General features: G+C 41.6%; 1 protein-coding gene and 1 long non-coding RNA gene across 8 annotated transcripts in view; one reads left to right on the top strand and one right to left on the bottom strand.

Annotated features, from left to right (window-relative positions):
- The window catches only part of SLIT2 (slit guidance ligand 2), a 238150-nt gene that overhangs the window by 10854 nt on the left and 204991 nt on the right, over window positions 1-22305 (bottom strand). For all 7 annotated transcript variants that reach the window (XM_083630064.1, XM_083630067.1, XM_083630063.1 and 4 more), the window contains 5 exons: window positions 20542-20681; window positions 11861-11954; window positions 6207-6344; window positions 5874-6114; window positions 4302-4432 (listed from right to left, as the gene is read on the bottom strand). In XM_083630064.1, coding sequence (XP_083486190.1) covers window positions 4302-4432; window positions 5874-6114; window positions 6207-6344; window positions 11861-11954; window positions 20542-20681 — 744 coding nt within the window. The remainder of the gene's footprint in view (window positions 1-4301; window positions 4433-5873; window positions 6115-6206; window positions 6345-11860; window positions 11955-20541; window positions 20682-22305) is intronic.
- Window positions 960-3185, top strand: LOC310770373. Its single transcript, XR_014552121.1, has 2 exons — window positions 960-1073; window positions 1875-3185. It is a non-coding gene; the product is annotated as an uncharacterized lncRNA (long non-coding RNA).

The raw sequence follows: 22305 nt of genomic DNA, 5'->3' as shown, positions 1-22305 counted from the left end.
ACCTTTGGTGGACATGCCCAAGGATTAAGACATTCTGGGAGATGATTTATAATGAAATGAAAAAGGTATTTAAATATACCTTCCTGAAGAAACCAGAGGCCTTTCTCCTGGGCATGGTCGGCCAATTGGTGCCAAAGAAGGATAGAACTTTTTTTATGTATGCAGCAACAGCAGCAAGAATACTTATCGCGAAGTATTGGAAGACACAAGATCTACCCACCCGGGAAGAATGGCAGATGAAGTTGATGGACTATATGGAACTGGCGGAAATGACTGGCAGAATCCGAGACCAGGGAGAAGAGTCGGTGGAAGAAGATTGGAAAAAGTTTAAAGACTATTTACAGAAATACTGTAAAATTAATGAATGTTAGAAAAATGTGGAAATGAAGTTATATGGCTTTAGTAGAAATGCTATAAGGAATTAAGTATAAATAGATTATTAGAGTATTAAAGGAAAAAATAAGGTTAGAATATGTTAAGATAATTATAGGATAGAAAACAGAGGAAGATGGAAAGGAATTGCTGAAACAATTAACAGAAGTGGAATACAAAAAGGGAGGTGTGAGGAGGTCGCTGAAATAAGTGAATGAAAGATAAGATATTGAAATTGTTTGGTGTGTTTTAAACTGTTTTTATTTTGTTTTGTTAGTTTAATTGTATTGTTTATTTTGTTTTGTGGTGTTTAAATTGTTGGAAAAGTAATAAATATTATTAAAAAAAAATATTTGTTTATTGTTCCCCCCTTTTTCCCCTCCCTTTTTTTCTTTCTTTTTCTTTTCTCTCTCTCTCTCTTCTTCTCTTTTTCCTTTTCTGTTTTTGTGTATTAATCTGCTTTGTGTTCCGGTGCACGCAGCCCAAGAGAAGGCCCAGGCTGCGAGCCCTGTATTTCAGACCTCTGACCCCTCCCACACTCCCAAACAAAAATTTATTTAAAAACAAAACACCTGCACACAAAGTCAAACACATCGATGCACACAGAGGGGTTTTGCCCAGCATCCGTCTCCAACTGCAGACTTCTGTGCTGCATCAAAGGCTGCTTCCTAGTGCAGTACTTTGAATTATTTTGAGACAGCGTGTTCTCCATAACAGAGAGCACGTGTTGCGGTGGGGGCCGAAAAGGCCATCCCACTGTTGTTGGGCAAATTGGCCACATACCGTGATTGAGCAAGGAGTGTTGCTGGGGAGAATGTTATGTTGCTAAAGTGTGGGAGGGGACAGAGGTCTGAAATACAGGGCTCGCAGCCTGGGCCTTCTCTTGGGCTGCGTGCACCGGATCACCCACCCACCCTCCCTGAAAAGGGGGGGTTCATTGTCCTCTGACCTTGCTATGCCTGTCATGGGGTTGTCTGCCTTGGGGCAGGGGCCTGGTAGGAATTTTGTCCATTTGGCTGATTGGCTGCTGCCATTTGTTTTTTTGCCTACTGCGTAGCAAATCGTCACAACTTGTAAGGTTGGCGGTTAGGCATTGGTTAAAATTGGTTGGTGGAGGGGTAAGTGCCTACCCCTCCAATGGTGGTGCTGAAAGGGAATTCCGTTAAAGGAATCCAGGGGCTTGCCATCCCTTTCGTCCTAGTCCCTGGCATCGGACTTGGGCCGTGCAAGCCCCAGGGGGCATGAGGGTGAGAGATGAGGGACTGATGCCCAGCTTCATTTCTCCCCAATATGGTTCTCCCTGACTGGCTTCTGCTGGAATCCGGAAGTCAGTTCTGTCCCTGGGGCAAGGGCAGATAGTCGTAACCAATGCCTAAGCAACCACTCACGTGTGTGTATTAAAATAAAGTTGTGGCCAAATTCATGCCAAAAAACCTTAAACAAAAATTGATGTGTGAAGTGTGAGTTATTGGGGTGGCCTGGGGGACCTTGACGCGCAACAGCATGGGGATAGTAGGAGGACTAAAGGAGTTCCATTGCTCACATGGGAACCTCTGACTATGGATCCTAGCTCTTCTATGGAAGACGGATAATAAGGCTGGAGGAGCATCACATTTGACTTTCAAAGTTGACTAGGAGGAGAAAAAGACTATACATGGCTGTGATGGATTAAGGAAGCTGGAATGCATCAAGATGGAAATAATGCAGAGCTTTGGTTGCACGTTGCTTCCCAGAAAATAGCTGGCAAAAGCAGAAACTAAAATGTAAATCCAAGAGCAATAATCCCCGAGTCTTTCCAGTTCCTCAAATACAAGGATCTAGTTTCAATCTCTTCTAAGTTTTCAAACAAGGGGGAAAAATACACTTAAGTATATCTTTATTCCCTTTTGTGCTTTAATGTTTAATGTCAGTACTTTTGTCCACAGTAATCCTGTTTTTATTCAACATGATTAAATGTATGCATGTGGAAAAAGAACATATTGGTTACACAAATTATGGTACTATAAGAAAAGCATGGTAAAAAGGAACAGAATATTTCAAAATCCTTTCAAGGAATATTAAAAGCCAGCTTTTATTATATAGAAAACGCAGAATTTTACAGGGATAACTTTTCTTTGGACTACATATAAATTTCTTAGCAATCGACTGACATCTGGGTCCTTTGATATTATTGCAAAACAACTGTACTGAACGGCTTTAGTCTTTTAATTCCAGTTTTCCATTTGAGAGGAATTATTCGACAGGCATTGGTGGTGGTAGAAAACTAGCTTTAGCCCCTGGATGCAGACTGAGTATGTATGCCTCCATAACCTTTTGCTGCAAAGCCTCTCCTCTTTCCGGAGGGGAGGGATTGTGAGCAGGAGCCGATTCCCGCGTCACTCAGGGGGCGTCTTGCCCCCTGCTCTGTCATCATCGCTGGCACGCCACGCCTCCCAGTTGGGCACCCAATCGGGTGACACCGTGGTGGCGTGGTTTAGCCGCTCAAATGCGTTGTTGGTGTATGGAGGGGCAAGGTGTGGCCATCGCCTACCCCTTCACTTATGGGTATTCCGTTAAAGGAATCCGGCGGTCGTGGATCCTGTCCGATGCCCTGTGTGGCGGGGGGCCATGACACGACCCCCGGTGACATCAGGGGAGAGCTTATAGTTGTATTTGCATCAACAGGCTCCCCCTACTGGTGGTTAACCCCTCATCAGACTCACCCCTCTCCGAGTGGGTGGAGTCAAATTTTCTGTGGTCCAATGCTTAAGCCAATACCTTCTCACATGCTGTAATCAATAAAGTTGTGGCCTTTTTCTAGCCCATTAACCTAATATACTGTGTCCACGTGTCTTTATTCCCAAGCGGGGGTCGGGTCCTCGAATCACAACTGGCTTTAGCCCCTGCCGTACCCTGTCCTCTACCCAACCCTCATCCCCAGAAAGAGCACACATTGCCCTAGGTTCTTTATTATCCTCAGGAGTTGTGTGTATGTGAGAGAGGAATGACGGAGCCATGGAAGTGGACACAGAGAATTCTTCTTCAACCAGTTTCCTTTGCCCCACCACTTATGTTCTTTCCCTCCCTGAAAAACAGGGACTAGAAGAAGGTTTTAGTTGAGCTCCATGGGGCTTACGCATATGTAGAATTGCACTTGGCCCTAAGTAGGGAAGCAGATGCAACTTGACACTAGTAAATTGCTTAAATTAGTTGAAAATAGATTAAATTGTTAATCATATGCAAAAACATAATTTTTTTAAAAAAAAAATTAGCCTAATGCTTTCATAAATTTTAAATTTGTCCTTAAAACTGCATAGAACATTAATATATTCTCCAGAAATCTTTAAAAGCATGCTGTCTCTGAGTTAAATTTCACATTGGCCATCAGGTTGGATGGCCATCTGCCATGGATGCTTTAGCTGAATTTCCTGAATTGCAGGGGGCTGGACTAGTCCCTTCCAACTATACAGTTCTATGATTCTATGATATAATGGCATGCATCAAATTTTAATTTTTGTTCAATATTCTCCCAGATTATTTGTATTCATTATGAGTCATCGCTGTACCCTGGATTGTTCTGAATGACCACCATTTGGTAGCCAAGCCCAAAGCCAAAAGTCTTAATTGGGATACATTTTGGCTTGCCTGCTGATGGAAGTGACCATGAGGTGATTTGATAATATCATCATTTAGCAGTTTTAAACCCCTAAGTAGCAGCGGTTGCCGAGATGTTACCCTGTTCACCTCTACGTAGTTCCATCCTTATTTCAGACATTGTGATATATTGGTATATCGCGATGTTTAGCTGGTGATATACTGTGATGTTGAAAACCAAGTATCGCCCAGCCCTAGTGCCAGTAGCTATTGGGTGGGTGGGAATCCAGGCACCTCAAAGATTAGAAAGATATGAAGACTATATTAAAAAACCAAATTATTATTTATAGACCAACCTGTAAATGGCAGAGGCTGGGTATGATCCTGTATCATAACTGACCCTCACTCGTCCACGGTACAGTTCCACAGCTATATGGTCTCTGTCACCTTTATACAGTAAGATTCCACTATCCTCATCTGTGGCAATCTTGTGGCAAACCAAAGTTTTCATTAGAAGACCGTGAAAGAAAGACATTTCAAAAAATTTACTTCAAATGGAAAAAAAGTGTTATTTTTAAAAATCATATTGGGTTGCCCAGGTAACAAAATCAAACATTTATTTTCACTAATGTAATCAATTATTATTAGAATGGCAGTTTTGTGTAACATTTGAGAGCCAGAGACATAAGTGCTGTTCTGCTGGGAGGCATTTTATGCATCACATTGAGAAGAAGAAGAAGAGTTTGGATCTGATATCCCGCTTTATCACTACCCGAAGGAGTCTCAAAGCGGCTAACATTCTCCTTTCTCTTCCTCCCCCACAACAAACACTCTGTGAGGTGAGTGGGGCTGAGAGACTTCAGAGAAGTGTGACTAGCCCAAGGTCACCCTGCAGCTGCATGTGGAGGAGCAGGGAAGAGAACCCGGTTCACCAGATTACGAGTCTAGCGCTCTTAACCACTACACCACACTGGCGTCATGAGACAGACTCATGGTATATTCAATCATGGCATTTAAAAAAGCATAGCTCTTCCTCGCATCTCGCTGCTTTTCTCCTAAACCTCCCCAAACTAGGAGGTTAACTGCACTTGATGTGGCAAACACAACTGGGGAAAACAGCTTGGAGAGCTTCTCGCAAGGAGGAAACAATCAATGGGGAAAAGGTTAGACCCTTTGCCCTGGTCTCTACTTTCCCGAAAATGTTCCTTCCCCCACCCATCACCGTCATTCTTACGCAGTGAATAGGCAGTGGCTTGGATTCATTAACCCACAATGGTAATGCAGCATTGCGGCAAATGATAGGGACGCGGGTGGCACTGTGGTCTAAACCACTGAGCCTAGGGGTGGCCGATCGGAAGGTCAGCGGTTCAAATCCCCGCAACAGGGTGAGCTCCTGTTGCTCGGTCCCTGCTCCTGCCAACCTAGCAGTTCGAAAGCACGCCAAAAAGTGCAAGTAGATAAATAGGTACCACTCCGGTGGGAAGGTAAATAACGTTTCCATGCGCTGCTCTGGTTTTGCCAGAAGCAGCTTAGTCATGCTGGCCACATGACCTGGAAAAACTGTCTGCGGACAAACGTCGGCTCCCTCGGCCAGTAAATCAAGATGAGTGCCGAAACCCCAGAGTCGTTCGCGACTGGACTTAACTGTCAGGGGTCCTTTACCTTTACCTTTACATGCCTTAAATGAGGGGTGAGGAATCCATGTCCTGGCACATGCTTTTGGATTCTAGCTCCAATTAGCCCCATGCGTCATAGCCCATCGTCAGGTATGATGAGAGTTACAGTCTTGTAAGATCTAGAAAGCCACAGTTTCCCCACCCCTGTCCTAAATGTTGTCAGAAACATGGAATGGGTCCCATAATTCCCACCACCACCAGCCATGCTAGGAAGTTTATGATCATAATGGATTTAATAGCACCTTGCCTTACCTGAAGAGTGATATTGGTCTGGGGGTGAATCTTTGTTGAAGGGATCTGCAGGTAGGATTCTTTATTTACAAAATTTATGCTGACCAGCTTTTCGCATTTATCACCCTGGTAACCTGACAGACACTGGCAGTTTGGCTCATTGGCCTTGATGATGCACTGGGCTCCATTTTGACACTCATAATTATCACACGGGCTGGTGCGAGGCAAGACCATTGGTGGTGAAAACTCACAGAAGAGTCCACTATATGCAAACAAAGACACAATCATGTCCAACAAGTTATTCTTTGGAAGTGATAGCAGATATTTTGTCATGCTTTTCTGAATTGCCCTTACCTGTACCCTTCAGGGCATATGCATGTATAACCATTCACTGCATCAGTACACTGCGCTCCATTTTTACACTTGTTGTCTTGGCAGTCGTCATAGTCAACATCACAGTGATCTCCTATATAGCCTGGTGTGCAGTTGCATCTGCAGAGTGGAAAATACATGGATAATTGCAATTCCTAACTGCTAAGCAGGAAGCTGGAGGTTTAAGGGTGGGAAGGGGGAAAGACAATGATTGTTAAGAAAAAATATCTTCAGTTTTTAAGATGCATTGTACTATACTTTGAAGAAAGTATTTTAGAGCTTGGTGGTGAAAGCTGGTATATTGATTGAAGACCTTGCTTTGCATGAGAGACCACAATTTAATGTTTGTCAGCTTTGCCTTGTTTTCTGTTTTGTCTGATTATCTGACATTATATCAAATATTCAGAATGTACATCTTGAGGGCTCTCATGAATCATTCTGACAGCTCTCTTTGCAGCTAGAGCCACACACATACTTTTTCAAAATTAGCAAATACATGAACCTTAGTTGGAGAGATCTAGACAAATATTTTTGTTCAGAGCTTATACATGTTAACTTGAAACATCGACTGAACTAATATTATACTTCATGTCAAATTAGCATGAATAGAAATGCATTTTTTTCACCTAACAAAGATGAAAAATGAGATGCTAGATTTAGCTGTTACCTACAAAGTTTTGACTCCACTTTTTAATGAGTAACGTCAAGTTTATTTTATCAAGGTCATAGGTTATGGGATCTTCAGAAAATGTTTAGGGAGAAAAACTGCTGAGATTTTTATTCCTTTCCTCTGGAAGGATGGAAAAGAGTTCAGCAACTACCTGGCCACTAGGCAGCAGGGCTGATGCGCTGATCAAGGTTGATCAAGTATCGCATTTTTCGCTCTATAAGATGCACCAGACCACAAGACGCACCTAGTTTTTGGAGGAGGAAAACAAGAAAAAAAAATATTCTGACTCTCAGAAGCCAGAACAGCAAGAGGGATCGCTACACAGTGAAAGCAGTGATCCCTCTTGCTGTTCTGGTTTCTGGGATAGGTGCGCAGCCTGCATTCGCTCCATAAGATGCACACACATTTCCCCTTACTTTTTAGGAGGGAAAAAGTGAGTCTTATAGAGCAAAAAATACGGCAGATAGGAGCTGCCGTATGTAAACAATCAGGTGAGCCCTAGGAGATGAGGGTCCCTTTCAAATTTCTTGGAACCTACTTTAGAAACCATGTGAAGGTGTGTTACATAGAAACATGATGTTTCCCAAGCAGTTTCATGGATTTTCAAATAATAAGTCTAACCTTTCTCAAAGACTTAGACCAGGCTTCCTCGACCTCGGCCCTCCAGATGTTTTGAGACTACAATTCCCAGCATCCCTGACCACTGGTCCTGCTAGCTAGGGATCATGGGAGTTGTAGGCCAAAAACATCTGGAGGGCTGAGGTTGAGGAAGCTTGACTTAGGCAGAGGCAGCACAGCTTTGGAGAATTTTTAAAAAGGAGAGCCCCACATTCTGCTGGTCAGCTGATAAATAGGATGTAACAATTAAATCTGCTACAGACAGCTTGCATCCTCCAGACATTCCCCCCCCCCCAAAGGCACAGGTCAAATTCCTTCCCAGGATGTAGCTTACTCATGTTTCTGATGCTGTACCTGGCTTCTGTCCAATAGAATTTATGAACAACTTAACCGCATCAAGTGGCTGCATGAGTTTCAGCTGATCTATGCCACGTTCTTGGCTCAGAGATGTTTAGAAGAGATTTCTGCTTGGAAGATGAGACCTGTTTAGGCAAGCGCTGAGGGCAGCAATGAAAGGTGGCAACCTTTGGACTGACACTTGGAGAAGGTGAGTTCTGGAACCCCCTTTTCTAGAAAAATATCACCGCCCAGACTGAATCCCTGGTACCAAGTTATAGTGAAGGAATGGGTTTCCCAAACCCAAAACTGACTGTGCAGGCAGTTTGAAATAGGCACCAAAATCCCTATTTTTCCTTAGCTAAAATTCATTAACTTGAGCTCTGAGTCAATGTATAAACAAAAACCCAGCTGTATAGACAAGTGCTCAGAGCCCTCTCCTTTATCAGTTTGTGACGGCAAGGATGGCCTTGACTGTACCAGTAGAACAGGGAAGACACGTCTGTGCCTTATCTTATATCCTGACCACAAAAACGCACAGACCTAGTCTGGGAACAGCGCCAAAGTGTGTTCATGGAGATGGTGACCTCTTGCTCCAAGATAAGAGTAGGAACAGGAAGATCCTTTTATGGTCAGAAGTACAGGAAGGAATATCTTTTTATGGTCAGAAGTATAGGAGGGAATACCCTTTTATGGTTAAGAATACCGGAGCAGGAACATATGTGATGTCAACCTGCGTGTATAGGCTGATGTGGTTGGATTCCTGGGGAAGGAGGGAGAGGGTGCCTGGAGGAGATATATACTGCATGAAATTTCTCATTTCTTTGGACTTGCTGTGGACTGACCATGCAAGTGCCTTTCTGCTGTTCCAGAGAGCAGAAATAAACTCTTTCTCTGAACCAACCCCCGGTGTCATTTGACTTCCTTCCTCCTGTCTGGGAGCAAAGCAGACCCAATCGGTGAACTCCAATAAGGCTACAATAGGTGATGTGAAAGGCTTCCGCTTCAGACCACAAAAAGCTGTCAGAGTAGAAAAAGTTGGGACTATAAAAATCATTCTGACCTATGTTTCCGAAAGATCAATCTGTCAATTCTAGGCTGGCTCAAAGCATTATCCAACAATATAGCAAGAGAAGAGATGTTGGCACTAATTTATTGCAACAATGGGAATAATAGATTGGGTCGGAAATCCACGTCTATTATCAATAAATCTAAATTACTGGGCGGGGTAGAAGGGTTAAAAGAAGTATTTTGCACTTCTCTTAGCAACAGCTCATGCATTCTTATGTAGAACTAGATTACACATTAAGGCTCCTGCTTTTGCCTGGAAATGTGTTCATTGCAGGCAACATTTTCATACAGGTCATCTAAAAATACCTAGGATATCTTTACCACTCCAACAACCAAACCAAGTACTAAATATCTATCGTTCCAAACATTGCCTAGGCATTTCATAAAATACTTTTCACCCAGTTTATTTAATTTAAAATGTCAAAAATAAGATTCTGTGTGTATCTAAGTGCCACTCAAGTTTGACATGTTGTAAAAATATTAAAATTAACTATATTGTACAGTTGAATAATTCTGCTAAGATGGTTTGTAGATTACAAAGGCACTACAATTCATGCGCGTGGATCTGGTTCAGTTGTCATTATAAGTAAATTGCTATTTTCTTCTTAAAGTAATATTTAATGTTATCCCAAATAACAGAGAATATTTCTTAATTTTGTTACTTGCCTTACATTTCTAGTGAATATTGGCTAATCAGTTGCACATAATTCCTAGCAACAATGTACAATGACTAGGAAAAGCAAGTTTTCATTTGAACCTGTTTGATAAATTGACTTACAATATTTATCAATTCTTAGGAATACTGCTTTTTGTTCGTCATCTGTAACACTACTCAAATAGCACATACTGTAGTACATGAAGCTGTTATAAGTTACTTGTGAATTACAATGGCCAGGATTGGCTCAGCATTTCAGTGACGTAGGCCACAATCCTAACCATGTCCACTCAGAAATAAGTCTAGCTGAATTTAGTGGGGCTTATTCCCAGGTACGAATCCCTGCAACGGGGTGAGCTCCCGTTGTTCAGTTCCAGCTGCTGCCAACCTAGCAGTTTGAAAGCACGTCAAAGTGCAAGTAGATAAATAGGTACCACTCCGGCGGGAAGGTAAACGGCGTTTCCGTGCGCTGCTCTGGTTCGCCAGAAGCGGCTTAGTCATGCTGGCCACATGACCCAGAAGCTGTACGCCAGCTCCCTCGGCCAGTAAAGTGTGATGAGCGCCGCAACCCCAGAGTCGGTCACGACTGGACCTAATGGTCAGGGGTCCCTTTACCTTTATTCCCAGGTAAGTGGAGTTAGAATTGCAGTCTGGCACAGATCCTTCATGAGTTAAGCATTTCAGTGTTGGCACCAGTGTTCAAAACTCCCATTGTTCTAGGCGCATTTTGCAACAGGGAATTTCATTGGCGTGAGCAGTTTCTGAGCTCTGGGCGCAGTACTGCAGCTAAAATTTCAGATTAAAACTGCAGAGTGGAAGGAAAGGAGGACCTTTTCCTGCCTCCCCACTTCCAGCTACTCTGAAGACTGGAGAAGAGACCTCTATAAGAATATTAGGGGGTGGGCAGGGGAAGGACTAGCCTATGTGAAAAATGAACATAATATTTTGGCTGCAGTTCATTCATTTTCAGCTTTGTATTCATGTTATAAAAAAGCGTGTCTAGACATTTTGTTGTTGTGCCCATAACCTAGGATTAAGGTGCCATTTAGCTCCTAGCTTTCATATCTCAGTTTCTAATACTGGTTGGCACAACCTATGGCTGCATTCATCATGAATAAAAATCGCAACGTGATAAGTCACCAATATGCTTTCAACAATGTTGAATGACTTATCTGCTCTTCAATGAAAACCCTTCTATGTTTTATCAGCTGTGCTAAATATTACCCACCCCATAAGAAAAGCAACCACCTTGTACACACCTGTCCTCCATTCTCTCAGTGGTGCAGATCTGCACACCTGGCGACTCACCAAGTCAGATGCAGACTGTTTTCAATCATTTGGCAAACTACAATGCATGGCTAATTTTCCTCGTTTTTACAGTCCCAAGCAATCAACTAAAACAAGAGGCTTGCCAAGCCCATATGAACTAACACACATGACTGTTGGGCTTTTGTTGGCTTGGTGGTTTCTTAGTTTTGCAGGCCTGTCCTGGTTTCTTGACTTCTTATTTCCCACTTCCACCTCTCAAGGGTCAAAGAAAGGGAACAAATAAACGTGACCAAACCATGATGATCAAAATACCAGTTCCACTTGGTGGGTGTTATGTTCACACAAATGCTTGAATTAACAAACTAAAGTTGGCACTGTAGAATGGAAACTGGTGTCTAAATGTGCTTAGAATGAAAACTCACAATGGGCCCACTGCTGTTTTGGCACAACACAACATAGTACATAAAACAGGTGCAGATCAGAACAACAGGTTCCTGAAATCTACTCATCTAAAGTCCATTAAAAATCACTTTTCAAGTGTGCATACTAATTAATGATAATAAGGATGTCATTTAATTAAAGATTAGCCCTCCTGGTGATGAACCTCCTTATTGTATAATGGTTTCCAATGTGTCTTGCTAATAACCCATCATGTAATTACAGCTTCATAATCCAGCTTTAATTTAGCATAATTATTCACTTCCTAGTCCAAGTAACCAAAAGGATTTTGTGTGGATTGTCACAGAGCATAAAAACTCTCAATTCTTCATTGTCAGTACTTAATCCACACTGCTAGGAAACTGGTCACTCGACAGAGAATCTTCATGTTATTACACAGGGCTCCATGCAAACCAAAGGGAAAATCTATTGAGCCATTATTCTGTGATCACAACTCCCGTGAATGAGGAATGACAGCACAATTCACCCCCATGGAAAAACAAAGCCCACAGCCATTGAGGAGGACAAAGCAGCGATTAAAAACACAAACAAAGTGGACTATAAAGATACAGGGCTTACTTGTATCCTTTGGGTGTTAGGATGCACTTGGAGTCATGTTGACAGGGGTTCAGGTCTTGGGCACAGAAATCCAGCTTCTCTTCACATAGCTCACCTGTAACAAAGTATATCCAATCACCATTACGAGACCACCACGGGACATGGGAAGCAAAGTGTAAAAACTATTTATTTCTATAGCAACTTTTAGTACAGCCAAGCAGCTCCAGTCGCATAAGCTGCTAAAATACTTGGCAAATGATAATCTCTTTTTCTCCCGCTGTAATCTCGCTTCTCATGACTTTTCTTCGGCAACATCTCTTTGTCTGCAAAACTGCCATTTAACTCGTTTGCTTATACAGTTGGGTTTGCTCTGGGCAATCGATAAAAATCAGGCCAGCAAATTCAGGCAGACACGCATAACTGCCCCAAAGAGGTTGATTAACAGTTTGACAATAAACGTTCCCTGTAGCGCAGAGACGACAGCAGATCGGTCATCCTACTAACAGACTAATCAACTGACTAAAATATCATTATATTATAACACAGCTGAGGTTTTAAGACGGTTTAACAAAGGGAGCAGCAAGAACATTTTAATGAGACAAAGATGTTTCCCCAACCAATATCCTTGAAAAATTGAATATATGGAAATTGGACTCTATGAAAAGTTCCAAGCTTTTTATAAAGATTTGTCTTCTCTTCTTTGGGCAGACTTCATGGGAGCTCACACAGACCATTCACCCTGTGCTTAGTTCTTCTCCATAGCTTGTTCCCATACCACACCGGTGTCATGCAACTCTCACATGCATTTATTGTGCAACCAGCAACAGACTAATTTCTAACTACAAGGGGGCATGATGCTTAGTTAGGTAGAAATGTTAATATTGGCTCCACATACGCTTTCCCAAGATACATATGACCATAGTAAGCAGCCATGGGGGAAGCAGTTTCCATGATACAAAGGTGAAGCATAAATTAGGCTATGGCCATGGCTCTTTCAGTGGGTCTTAATCTGCTCTTTGTGCAACCAAGATATGGTCTATCAACAGTTCCCTCCACTGCTTTTGCTTCTCCCTTTCGGCCAAACTACTGACTTGTACAGGGGGGGGGGAAAGGTAAGGGTTAGTAATGAGTAAGAAATGAACATTTGCCTCTGGCCCTCAACTATTGCCTCCAAGGGCCTGGGCAAGCATACTCTGCAATCAATGGTTTCTGTTCCATCTTACTTATACTTCTTATAATCATCTTTCATTGTTCCTTCCTCTTTGCTGCTATTTTTTCTTCCAAAATGCCTTTCCAACTCCAATCTTTATGCCTTGGTGTCCACCTGATAGCCATATGCAGCCACTATGACTACACTTGGGACACGGGTGGCGCTGTGGGTTAAACCACAGAGCCTAGGACTTGCTGATCAGAAGGTCGGCAGTTCGAATCCCCACAACGGGGTGAGCTCCCGTTGCTCGGTCCCTGCTCCTGCCAACCTAGCAGTTCGAAAGCACGTCAAAGTGCAAGTAGATAAATAGGTACCGCTCCGGCGGGAAGGTAAACGTCGTTTCCATGCACTGCTCTGGTTCGCCAGAAGCGGCTTAGTCATGCTGGCCACATGACCCGGAAGCTGTACGCCAGCTCCGTCGGCCAATGAAGCGAGATGAGCACCGCAACCCCAGAGTCGGTCACGACTGGACCTAATGGTCAGGGGTCCCTTTACCTTTACCTTATGACTACACTTAAGGTATATTGCTCTACATGGTTACAATGAACCAATCATTCTTGAGTATATTTCCACTGGAGTAAACTTTGACCCCCCCCAAAAAAAAATTAAAAATAAGATTTCATACATCCCAAAAACCAATTAACTCTTCTAATTGCAATCTTCTGCATTATCACAAACACTATTGTTAAGGACACTGTGGGTGTCTCTAAACAGTTCTCATCCTATTTTGAAAATGAGGGAGTTTCATCTTGAGCTTCTGGTGTGACATGTCTGCTGTTCAAAGCGGGGTAAGTAAGAACACGCACAGAAGGTCTTTGAAGCACTTAAAGCAGCTCCTGAAATCTTGTCTGTGGTCCTCTAAATTACATTTTAGGCAGCAGCAGCATGAGTGTGGTTTTGCCTTGGTATAGGCAGATAGATCAGTGAAGCAAAAACAAATTCATGGGAATTGTGTTTTGTTACACTGCTCACAGCAGCCCAGCCAGCTTGCAGTGGTTTGGAAGAAAGACAATTTTCAGTAATCTATCTCCACTCCTTACACACGCAGATAGGAGTGTGCGAGAAAAGAGTGTGGAAAGGAGAATGAATCTGCCAGAAGATATCAATTTGAACTTTGGAGACCGGTGTCATTAATGAACACCCTGATCTACATGTTTTTAAAGCGTCAATCTTTCCTTGGCCCGAAATCGGCAACTGGAAGATGTGGGCAAAAGGGTGATATTAAACCAGCAAGTTGAATCCAGACAACATGGAAATGGCAATCTGATGAGTAATCCGAATTGCTCTTGTGGGAATTGCCATGGGGACGTGGTAATCTCCCTAAAATGACTGCTGTAACCTCTTACACAGTACTTAAATATGTGGGGTTTTTTTTTACATTTTAACTCCTATATTAATGAAATCTACCTTGCCCTAAGAAGACAGTATGTAAATATTCATATATTAGTTTATTAAAGATAGCCAGAGGTTAGACAACACATAATAAATGATATCTGATACAATATGTAGCATTTATATGGCACTTTAAGAGAACTAAAGATTTCCCATATGTTATATCAGTAATCTTTACAACATGCCTGTAAGGTAGGAATTATTTCTGCATATCAAATCAAGTCAAGTTTATTTCCTAAATGATCTAAAAGGCTGATCTCCACAATCAAGTTGTAGTACTGAGACTGAGAGAGATAGGGAGTTCCTTAAAACTTTTATCAATCACATTTTCTTTTATCAGGGAATATTATCCCTGGCTGGGTAGTTTAACAATCCGTTAATACATTACTTAAGAAAGGAAACATGTACGCACTCACTCGCTACGCATTCTCGGACAGAAAACAGCCTTTTGGTCAAACTTGTGAAAAGTCCTAGAAATTGTTTCAGTAGAGGAAACTAAAGTGAAATTTAGACACACAAAAAAGCCCCCCCTACTTCTCTTGATATTAGAAGCCTATGAATGATGAAATATTAATAAACTCAGAAATATCTTTTGATGGCTGTTTCAGTAGCTGAAACCCATATAAGGAAACTGAAGTAAAAGTGAAAAGAGAAACCAAGGTAATGAAATAGGCTTAAAAGGCAACTAACCTTTTTCCACTTCATTCAGATTAGCAGCTTGTGGTAACAAAGACAGAAGAGACAAAGAGACTTTTACATTGTACTGAAACAGCATAGCACAAATAAAATAATGCACAACTAACAGCAGCGGAAAAGCTAAATTGATGTAGCAAAAGTGAAGACAGCTTTTCATTTTTATCAGCTACACAACAAAACACACAAAAGAGGTATGTGCCACTACCAGCATAGAAAGAGCTTTGCTTGACCAAAGATACATATGATCTTAATGGCAGATGATAATGAGCAGCAAGAAAAATGACTAGATAATCTATTCTACAGAATGCACACTTAATGATCCCAACATTCAAAAGATTGCGGAGAACAAATGTGAATACATGAAGAAAGCCAGACAAGAGTTTAAAGTGTAAATAATGTTACAAAGGTTTTCAAATGTTTCATTTCCAAAGGTTTCACCTGTTCTCATCATATATATATATATGGCTTCACTGCTGTCACTTGATATTGTCTCTAGTATTATTCTTCACAGCAATGAAATAGCTGTTGGAAACAAAGGTGAACTATACTTCTCCATCCTACACCATCTGCTAGTTAAAGATGAGGGGTTTTTTGGGGTGTGTGTTGTGTTTTTTAACCCTTTAGGACACACATAACATTTTATTTGATGTTTCATTTGGAATGTTTTGTCAAAGCTTTGTACATTCCCCTCTAGAGGGCACTGGTGTTTTCCACAAACAAAACTGGAGCCTGCCAAATCTAGCCAGCTAAAATAGGGATACAAGGATCCGCTAATAATTTGTTTAAATGTTTATTTGTTACACTAATATCCCATCCCATGTGGAGCTCCAATGAAGGTTCTGACTAGATTCACACATGCTCAGATTCGGCCACACAATAGCATCAGGTGCTTCCAGCCTCACTTGCTAGGTCCCTAAAGTCGCAGCCTATATGCACTTTATTTCCAGCTATGGTTTGTGGTGCAGAATGCTAAGAGTCTCTGTTACACAGGTTTAAAAGAGAAGTAGGTAATCCTGAATCTATTAAGAGAAGAGAAAGTGCAGCTTTTAAAACACAGGAAATGTAAAAAAACAACAACCCATGGTTCTAAACATGTTTAGTCAGAATTTCCTTTCTTGTAACTTTAAGCCATTGGTTTGGATCTTACTCTTCAGAGCAGAAAAAAAAAAAGTTTGCTCTATCTTCCATGTGACAGCCCTTTAGATATTTGAAGACGACTATCATATCTCCTCTCAGTCCCCTCTTTTCCAGGCTAAACATACCCAGCTCCTTCAACCGCTCCTCATAAGGCTTGGTTTCCAGACCCTTGACCATCATGGTTGGGGAACACTTATTCTATATGGGATCACACTCTAACAAAATGGAGCTAGCACTGCTCCTGGAGGTCCAGGTTTGCAGGTACCGTATTTTTTGCTCCATGAGATGCACCTGACAATAAGACGCACCTAGTTTTTAGAGGAGGAAAACAAGAAAAAAAATATTCTGAACGAAACAGTGGATGTATGATTTTTGTGGTTCATGCTGTGGCCACAGATATGATATGTGATTTGACGGTGAGTTTGGGGTAGCCCAATGCAAAAATCCTGAGAATCCATGTGGATCCATGCTTTGTAACCACGTTTTTGCGCCACTGTGGCCCCACGAAACAGTGAATGCATGATTTTTTTGGTGCAGGCTGTAGCCATGGACATGCTGTGTGATCTGATGGTGAATTTGGCGTGACCCAATGCAAAATTCCTGAGTATCCATGTGCTTTTACCTCTCCCCTCCCAGGCAGCCTCCTTTGTCTCTAGAGTCCCTTATGTCCCTCCCGATCGCTTGCTGATCAGCTGCTCAGCGGCTTTGTTTCAACACCCCCTTCCCTCTTTCTAAAAAAAAGAGAACACGATCTGCTTTTTGCCCCAGGGCAATTCAGCTCCAGGGACCACGCATTTGCTCCATAAGACACACAAACATTTCCCCTTACTTTTTAGGAGGAAAAAAGTGCATCTTATGGAGCAAAAAATATGGTATATGCCCAGACTGACATTGGCTCACATAGCACCTGCACTTGCTACTAGAAGACAAGAGATCTGGCCACTTTTATTTCTGTTTTGCTTGCCTCCATACTGAGTTACAGTGATGCAGTATACATTGAGCTGCCCTTTAAGATAATTCAGACACTTCAGCTGCTGAAAAATGCAACAGTTCAGTTACTGATTAGCTCAAACCATTTTTGTCAGCGATTAACATTTTAGGCACATCCAAAGGATGTGCAATCGCCGATGTGTGGATCCGTTTGGACCCAGAAGAGGGAAGGATACGGGCGGAACAGAGTGTGTGTGTGTGGGGGGGTGCTTCGTCAATGCATGTGGGGGCTGGGAACGGAACACCCATGCAAAATGGCTGTCACCTGTACCTATTTCGAAACAGCTACACTGGCAACTAATACATTTCTGGGCTCAGAATTTATTTTATTATCCCAGAGGACACCTTCTCCCATATGAGTTCCCTTCCCACTAAGAAGTCTTAATGAGACCCTGTTAAAGGCTGCATCACATGTGAGGGCTGGATTATCTTCCACAAGAAGCAAGGCCTTTTCTGCTGCAGCCCCAGAATGTTGAAACCCCGGTCTATGTGAGATTTGAATGATTCCCTCTTTGTTAAAATTTTTCTGTTTTGCCCTTTCAGGTGATATATAACCATAGTTGCTTTTATGTTTATATGTCTGGTGGGTTTTTGCCTTTATTTGATGTTTTAGCCTTTGTATACCATTTTGATAATTTTTATTTCAAATAAGGTATAAAAAAATATTTTAAATAAAAATAAATAAATGTCCAATTGAAAATCTGACCCCTATCTCTGAAATGAAACAAATGACAACATTAAAGAGGAAAAAAGATATCTAAGTCAATAACCAGCAGCCTAACTAGGTGAAAGGGACGCGGGTGGCGCTGTGGGTTAAACCACAGAGCCTAGGGCTTGCCGATCAGAAGGTTGGCGGTTCAAATCCCCGCGACGGGGTGAGCTCCCGTTGCTCAGTCCCTGCTCCTGCCAACCTAGCAGTTCGAAAGCACGTCAAAGTGCAAGTAGATAAATAGGTACCGCTCCGGCGGGAAGGTAAACGGCGTTTCCGTGCACTGCTCTGGTTCGCCAGAAGTGGCTTGGTCATGCTGGCCACGTGACCCGGAAGCTGTACGCCGGCTCCCTTGGCCAATTAAGCGAGATGAGCGCTACAAGCCCAGAGTCGGTCACGACTGGACGTAATGGTCAGGGGTCGCTTTACCTTTACCTAACTAGGTGAAACATCAGTTTGCTTTGATGCTCTGAGCTGAGAGTGTATGTGCGGATGAAGACCAGGAATTAATTCCTAGGATTCTGCCTGCCTTGCAGACACTATTGAAAGGAAAATTCTAGCAGAAAAGAGAAATGACCAGCATGGGCATAGCTGCGGGGGAGGGGGGCAATGGGAGGCAGCTTGCTCCCCTGATCAATTAAAAAAAAAAGAAATATTTAACTAACTGACCAACCACTTCGGTTCTGCCCCCCCCCAAATCCTGGCTACGCCCATAATGACCAGAGATAAGGCCCTAGACCTAACAATCTTCTACGCAAACTAGATCTCAGAAACTAGATCTCACTTATGCTAAGCAAGCAGTTTAATAACTTCATATATTGCTGAGTTACAAATCCTTCCATTTTGACTAATTACTGATTTTAAAAAATATATATTTCCATTCCTCATGCCTCATTGATTTTCCATATATTGTATATACAGAAAGAAACTCAAAAAAAGAGAAGTCACTAAAACAAACACAAAATCCACTTTTAAATCACCATGACAAGCAAAACCTCAGTGCTTCATTTCAATATAAAACTAACCAGATTATCCATGTCTCTGAAATCTGTGAAACGCTGTAATTGAAAACTGACCTTTGGTTTGAATCTTTAAAACATTTTTGCTCTCAGCCGCTGAAAGTACGTCAGCAAAAACAAGCCCAAATATCAGTTTGTATAACCCATTTTTATGTGAGCTGGCAATTCAGGTGAATTTCTAGTCAAGAGACCTTTGTGGTTCAGTACTGATTTTATCATCTCTCCCTTCTTATCAGTAGCATAAATAATAATAACAACAATAATCCATGCCTTTCAGAGCTGTGGCTAGCTACTTCTGCTTCACGATACTATATAATCCTATTTTGGCATTCAAGCAACATGTTTGTGGCGACTGTAGTAGGGTTACAAGTGAGTGAGTGTGCAGGTCCTATCCCAAATGTCACCATCCCATGAGAGCTGCCCAAACCTTGTTGCATTGAAAGCAAGGAAACTGGAGGAGCACCTAAGCATGTTCAGGTGGACACACTTAGGAGTGTCTGAGCCCAGCCATGAAATCAGGATCCACCCTGGAACTACTGAAGGACAGGGCAATTAAAACATTACCAACGCTTTCTCAAATCTTCCTTCTATGAAGACTCTATAGACTTGGAGCCTTTTCTAGCTATTGTGACCTGTGCAGATGTGGTTAATCTGCCACTCACATAAAATACCAGAACGTTCTTACTACGCATGAGAAAACTGATCTCCGGCAGTCATGCTTATTGAGAAAATGACAGACTTTGTTTCAGTACTGACCTAGTTATCCATGCTTTGCTATTTCAATCAATGTCAAGTACGGTGCATATTGAAATGAAAAATGACATTTGCCTCTTTTCATAGCCCCCCCCCAATACACAAGCACACAATCTAGTACATAATTATTATTTTTAATATATACATGTGAAGGGGGGTATATGTGTACCCACACACAGGGGGCAAAATTAGTTCAAGACCTGAGAATTCATTTCTAAATGATTCCTGTTTCAAATTGGACTTCTACAGCCTTGATAAATTAATATAATATGGTTTAGTTAGGTTGGACCAATAGTTTGCTGGGTTAAATCAGGAAGATATAGCCCGGATGTGTGTGTGTGTGTGTGTATTCTTAGAAAGGCAAATAAATATTATCTATCATAATAGTTTCAAAAAGCATTTGCAGTTTGGTGAAAGAGAATTGCATGGCTGAAAGGAAAACTATGGAGGTGCAGTTATGCGACAGACAGAATACAGAAAAATGGTTCTTCTGGATTCCAATAATTTCTGGGACATAATTACAGTATTTAGCAATTTTAGTGCAGTATCAATTGCAGTGTGTTCAATCAGGGAATAATGAAAAATGGAATGTTCCTTATTTCAGTTTTTCGCTTTTCCAGGCTCTACATTTTCCGTTATCAAGCGATGCTTGTAAGAATGCAAAGAGCAGCTAAACAAAAGGCTAAATGAACAGACTCCTAAAAGGTATTGCAAAGTCAAGCAAACTAGAATAAAAGTGATTCAAACGCATTAGCATGCTAAATGCTGTTAAGAGTATCATTTCCCCTTTTCCTACCTGTGTACTCCGGAGGACAGAGGCAAGTGTAGTTGTTAATTCCATCAACACAGGTTGAGTTATTTTCACAATCATTATCTTCACAATCATCGACGTTCACTTCACAGTTTTCACCTTCAAATCCATCTGCACAGGCACACCTGTAAATGAGAAACCTTTTCAGACAAGTGTTTATGTGAGAAGACGATGCTGAGCTAATGGACCTTTGACCTAATCCCCCAGGACAGATACGTTCTTACATAAATAAAAAGATTCTGTATTCACGCCGTGAGAATCTAAACTGTACTTCTTATTGCCCTTTGATGTCTTCTCAGCATCATTTATGCTGCTTTTTATACCACTGACCTGTTTTGGAGCTGACGAACCCATGCCAGAAATTTGTCAAACATAAAACATAGCACAAAGTATATAGTGAAAACTGGGGAATTTCTGAAAATTGGAAGGTAACTTTGCTGTTGTTTAGTCGTTAAGTCGTGTCTGACTCTTCATGACCCCATGGACCAGAGCATGCCAGGCACTCCTGTCTTCCACTGCCTCCCACAGTTTGGTCAAACTCATGTTAGTAGCTTCGAGAACACTGTCCAACCATCTCGTCCTCTGTAGTCAACTTCTCCTTGTGCTCCCCATCTCTCCCAACATCATGGTCTTTTCCAGGGAGTCTTCTCTTCTCATGAGGTGGCCAAAGTATTGGAGCCTCAGCTTCAGGATCTGTCCTTCCAGTGAGCACTCAGGCCTGATTTCCTTCAGAATGGATAGGTTTGATCTTCTTACAGTCCATGGGACTCTCAAGAGTCTCCTCCAGCACCACAATTCAAAAGCATCAATTCTCCAGCGATCAGCCTTCTTTATGGTCCAGCTCTCACTTCTATAAATCACTACTGGGAAAACCATAGCTTTAACTATATGGACCTTTGTTGGCAAGGTGATGTCTTCGTCGGCAAGGTGAAGTGAAGGTAACTAGGGAACACTAAGTTAAATGGAAGTTTTGTTTCATTTATTGCAGAAGCAATACTAGAATTGGTTCTGAACTGGTACTTTATTCATGTGCGTATGTATTTCAAACATGGTAGCATGTTATGGAATGAATATATATAAACGCACAGAGAGAGGGGAGCTGAAACCTCACTACTTAAGGAATTTAGCTTCTTTGGGGAATAAATTGTATTTAAATTTATTTACTCCTGGTTTGTATTGGGTGCTGGTGACAAAATGCATTCATGGTGAACAATATGGTAAGCTAATACTCTGGATACATTTACTAACTTTCCCTGCGTAAGTCTCACCAAACTAACGTGTTCTGAAGCGCTTCTTGCTCATTTTAGTCCTTTGAAGCTGTGATTAAATGTTAATTTACCATGGTATTAAAATGCATCAGATTAATTTCAAACAGAAAGCACTCTAACCTTTGGCCAAAATTTAGATGTAAAATTAAAGATAATTTCTTAATGAAAAGCAGGAATCAAGAAGGTTTTTAACTAGATAGAAGAATGGATCAGCATTCTTATTTGAAATTATTGGATCCATTTATTAAAGAACTCTATTTCATAATTCATGGAATACATCTCGGGTAATTGTAGTGTGTGATTAAATAACTCTAGATTAAAAATGCTCACAGCATGTTTATCCACTGGCGTGCTGATTTGGCAATGAATCATTAATTTTCTGTTTCACTGGGATTTACATCTGATCATTTACAGGCTGTCTGTTGATATAATGCACAGAACAACAGCTGAATTGAGAGTCTTTCCAGCAGGGATCTAGCTA

Source organism: Podarcis filfolensis (genome assembly GCF_964270895.1).
Source record: "Podarcis filfolensis genome assembly, chromosome: 9".
Taxonomy (NCBI): domain Eukaryota; kingdom Metazoa; phylum Chordata; class Lepidosauria; order Squamata; family Lacertidae; genus Podarcis; species Podarcis filfolensis.
The sequence above is the reverse complement of the archived record's forward strand: the minus strand, read 5'-3'. Positions and strand labels throughout refer to the sequence as shown.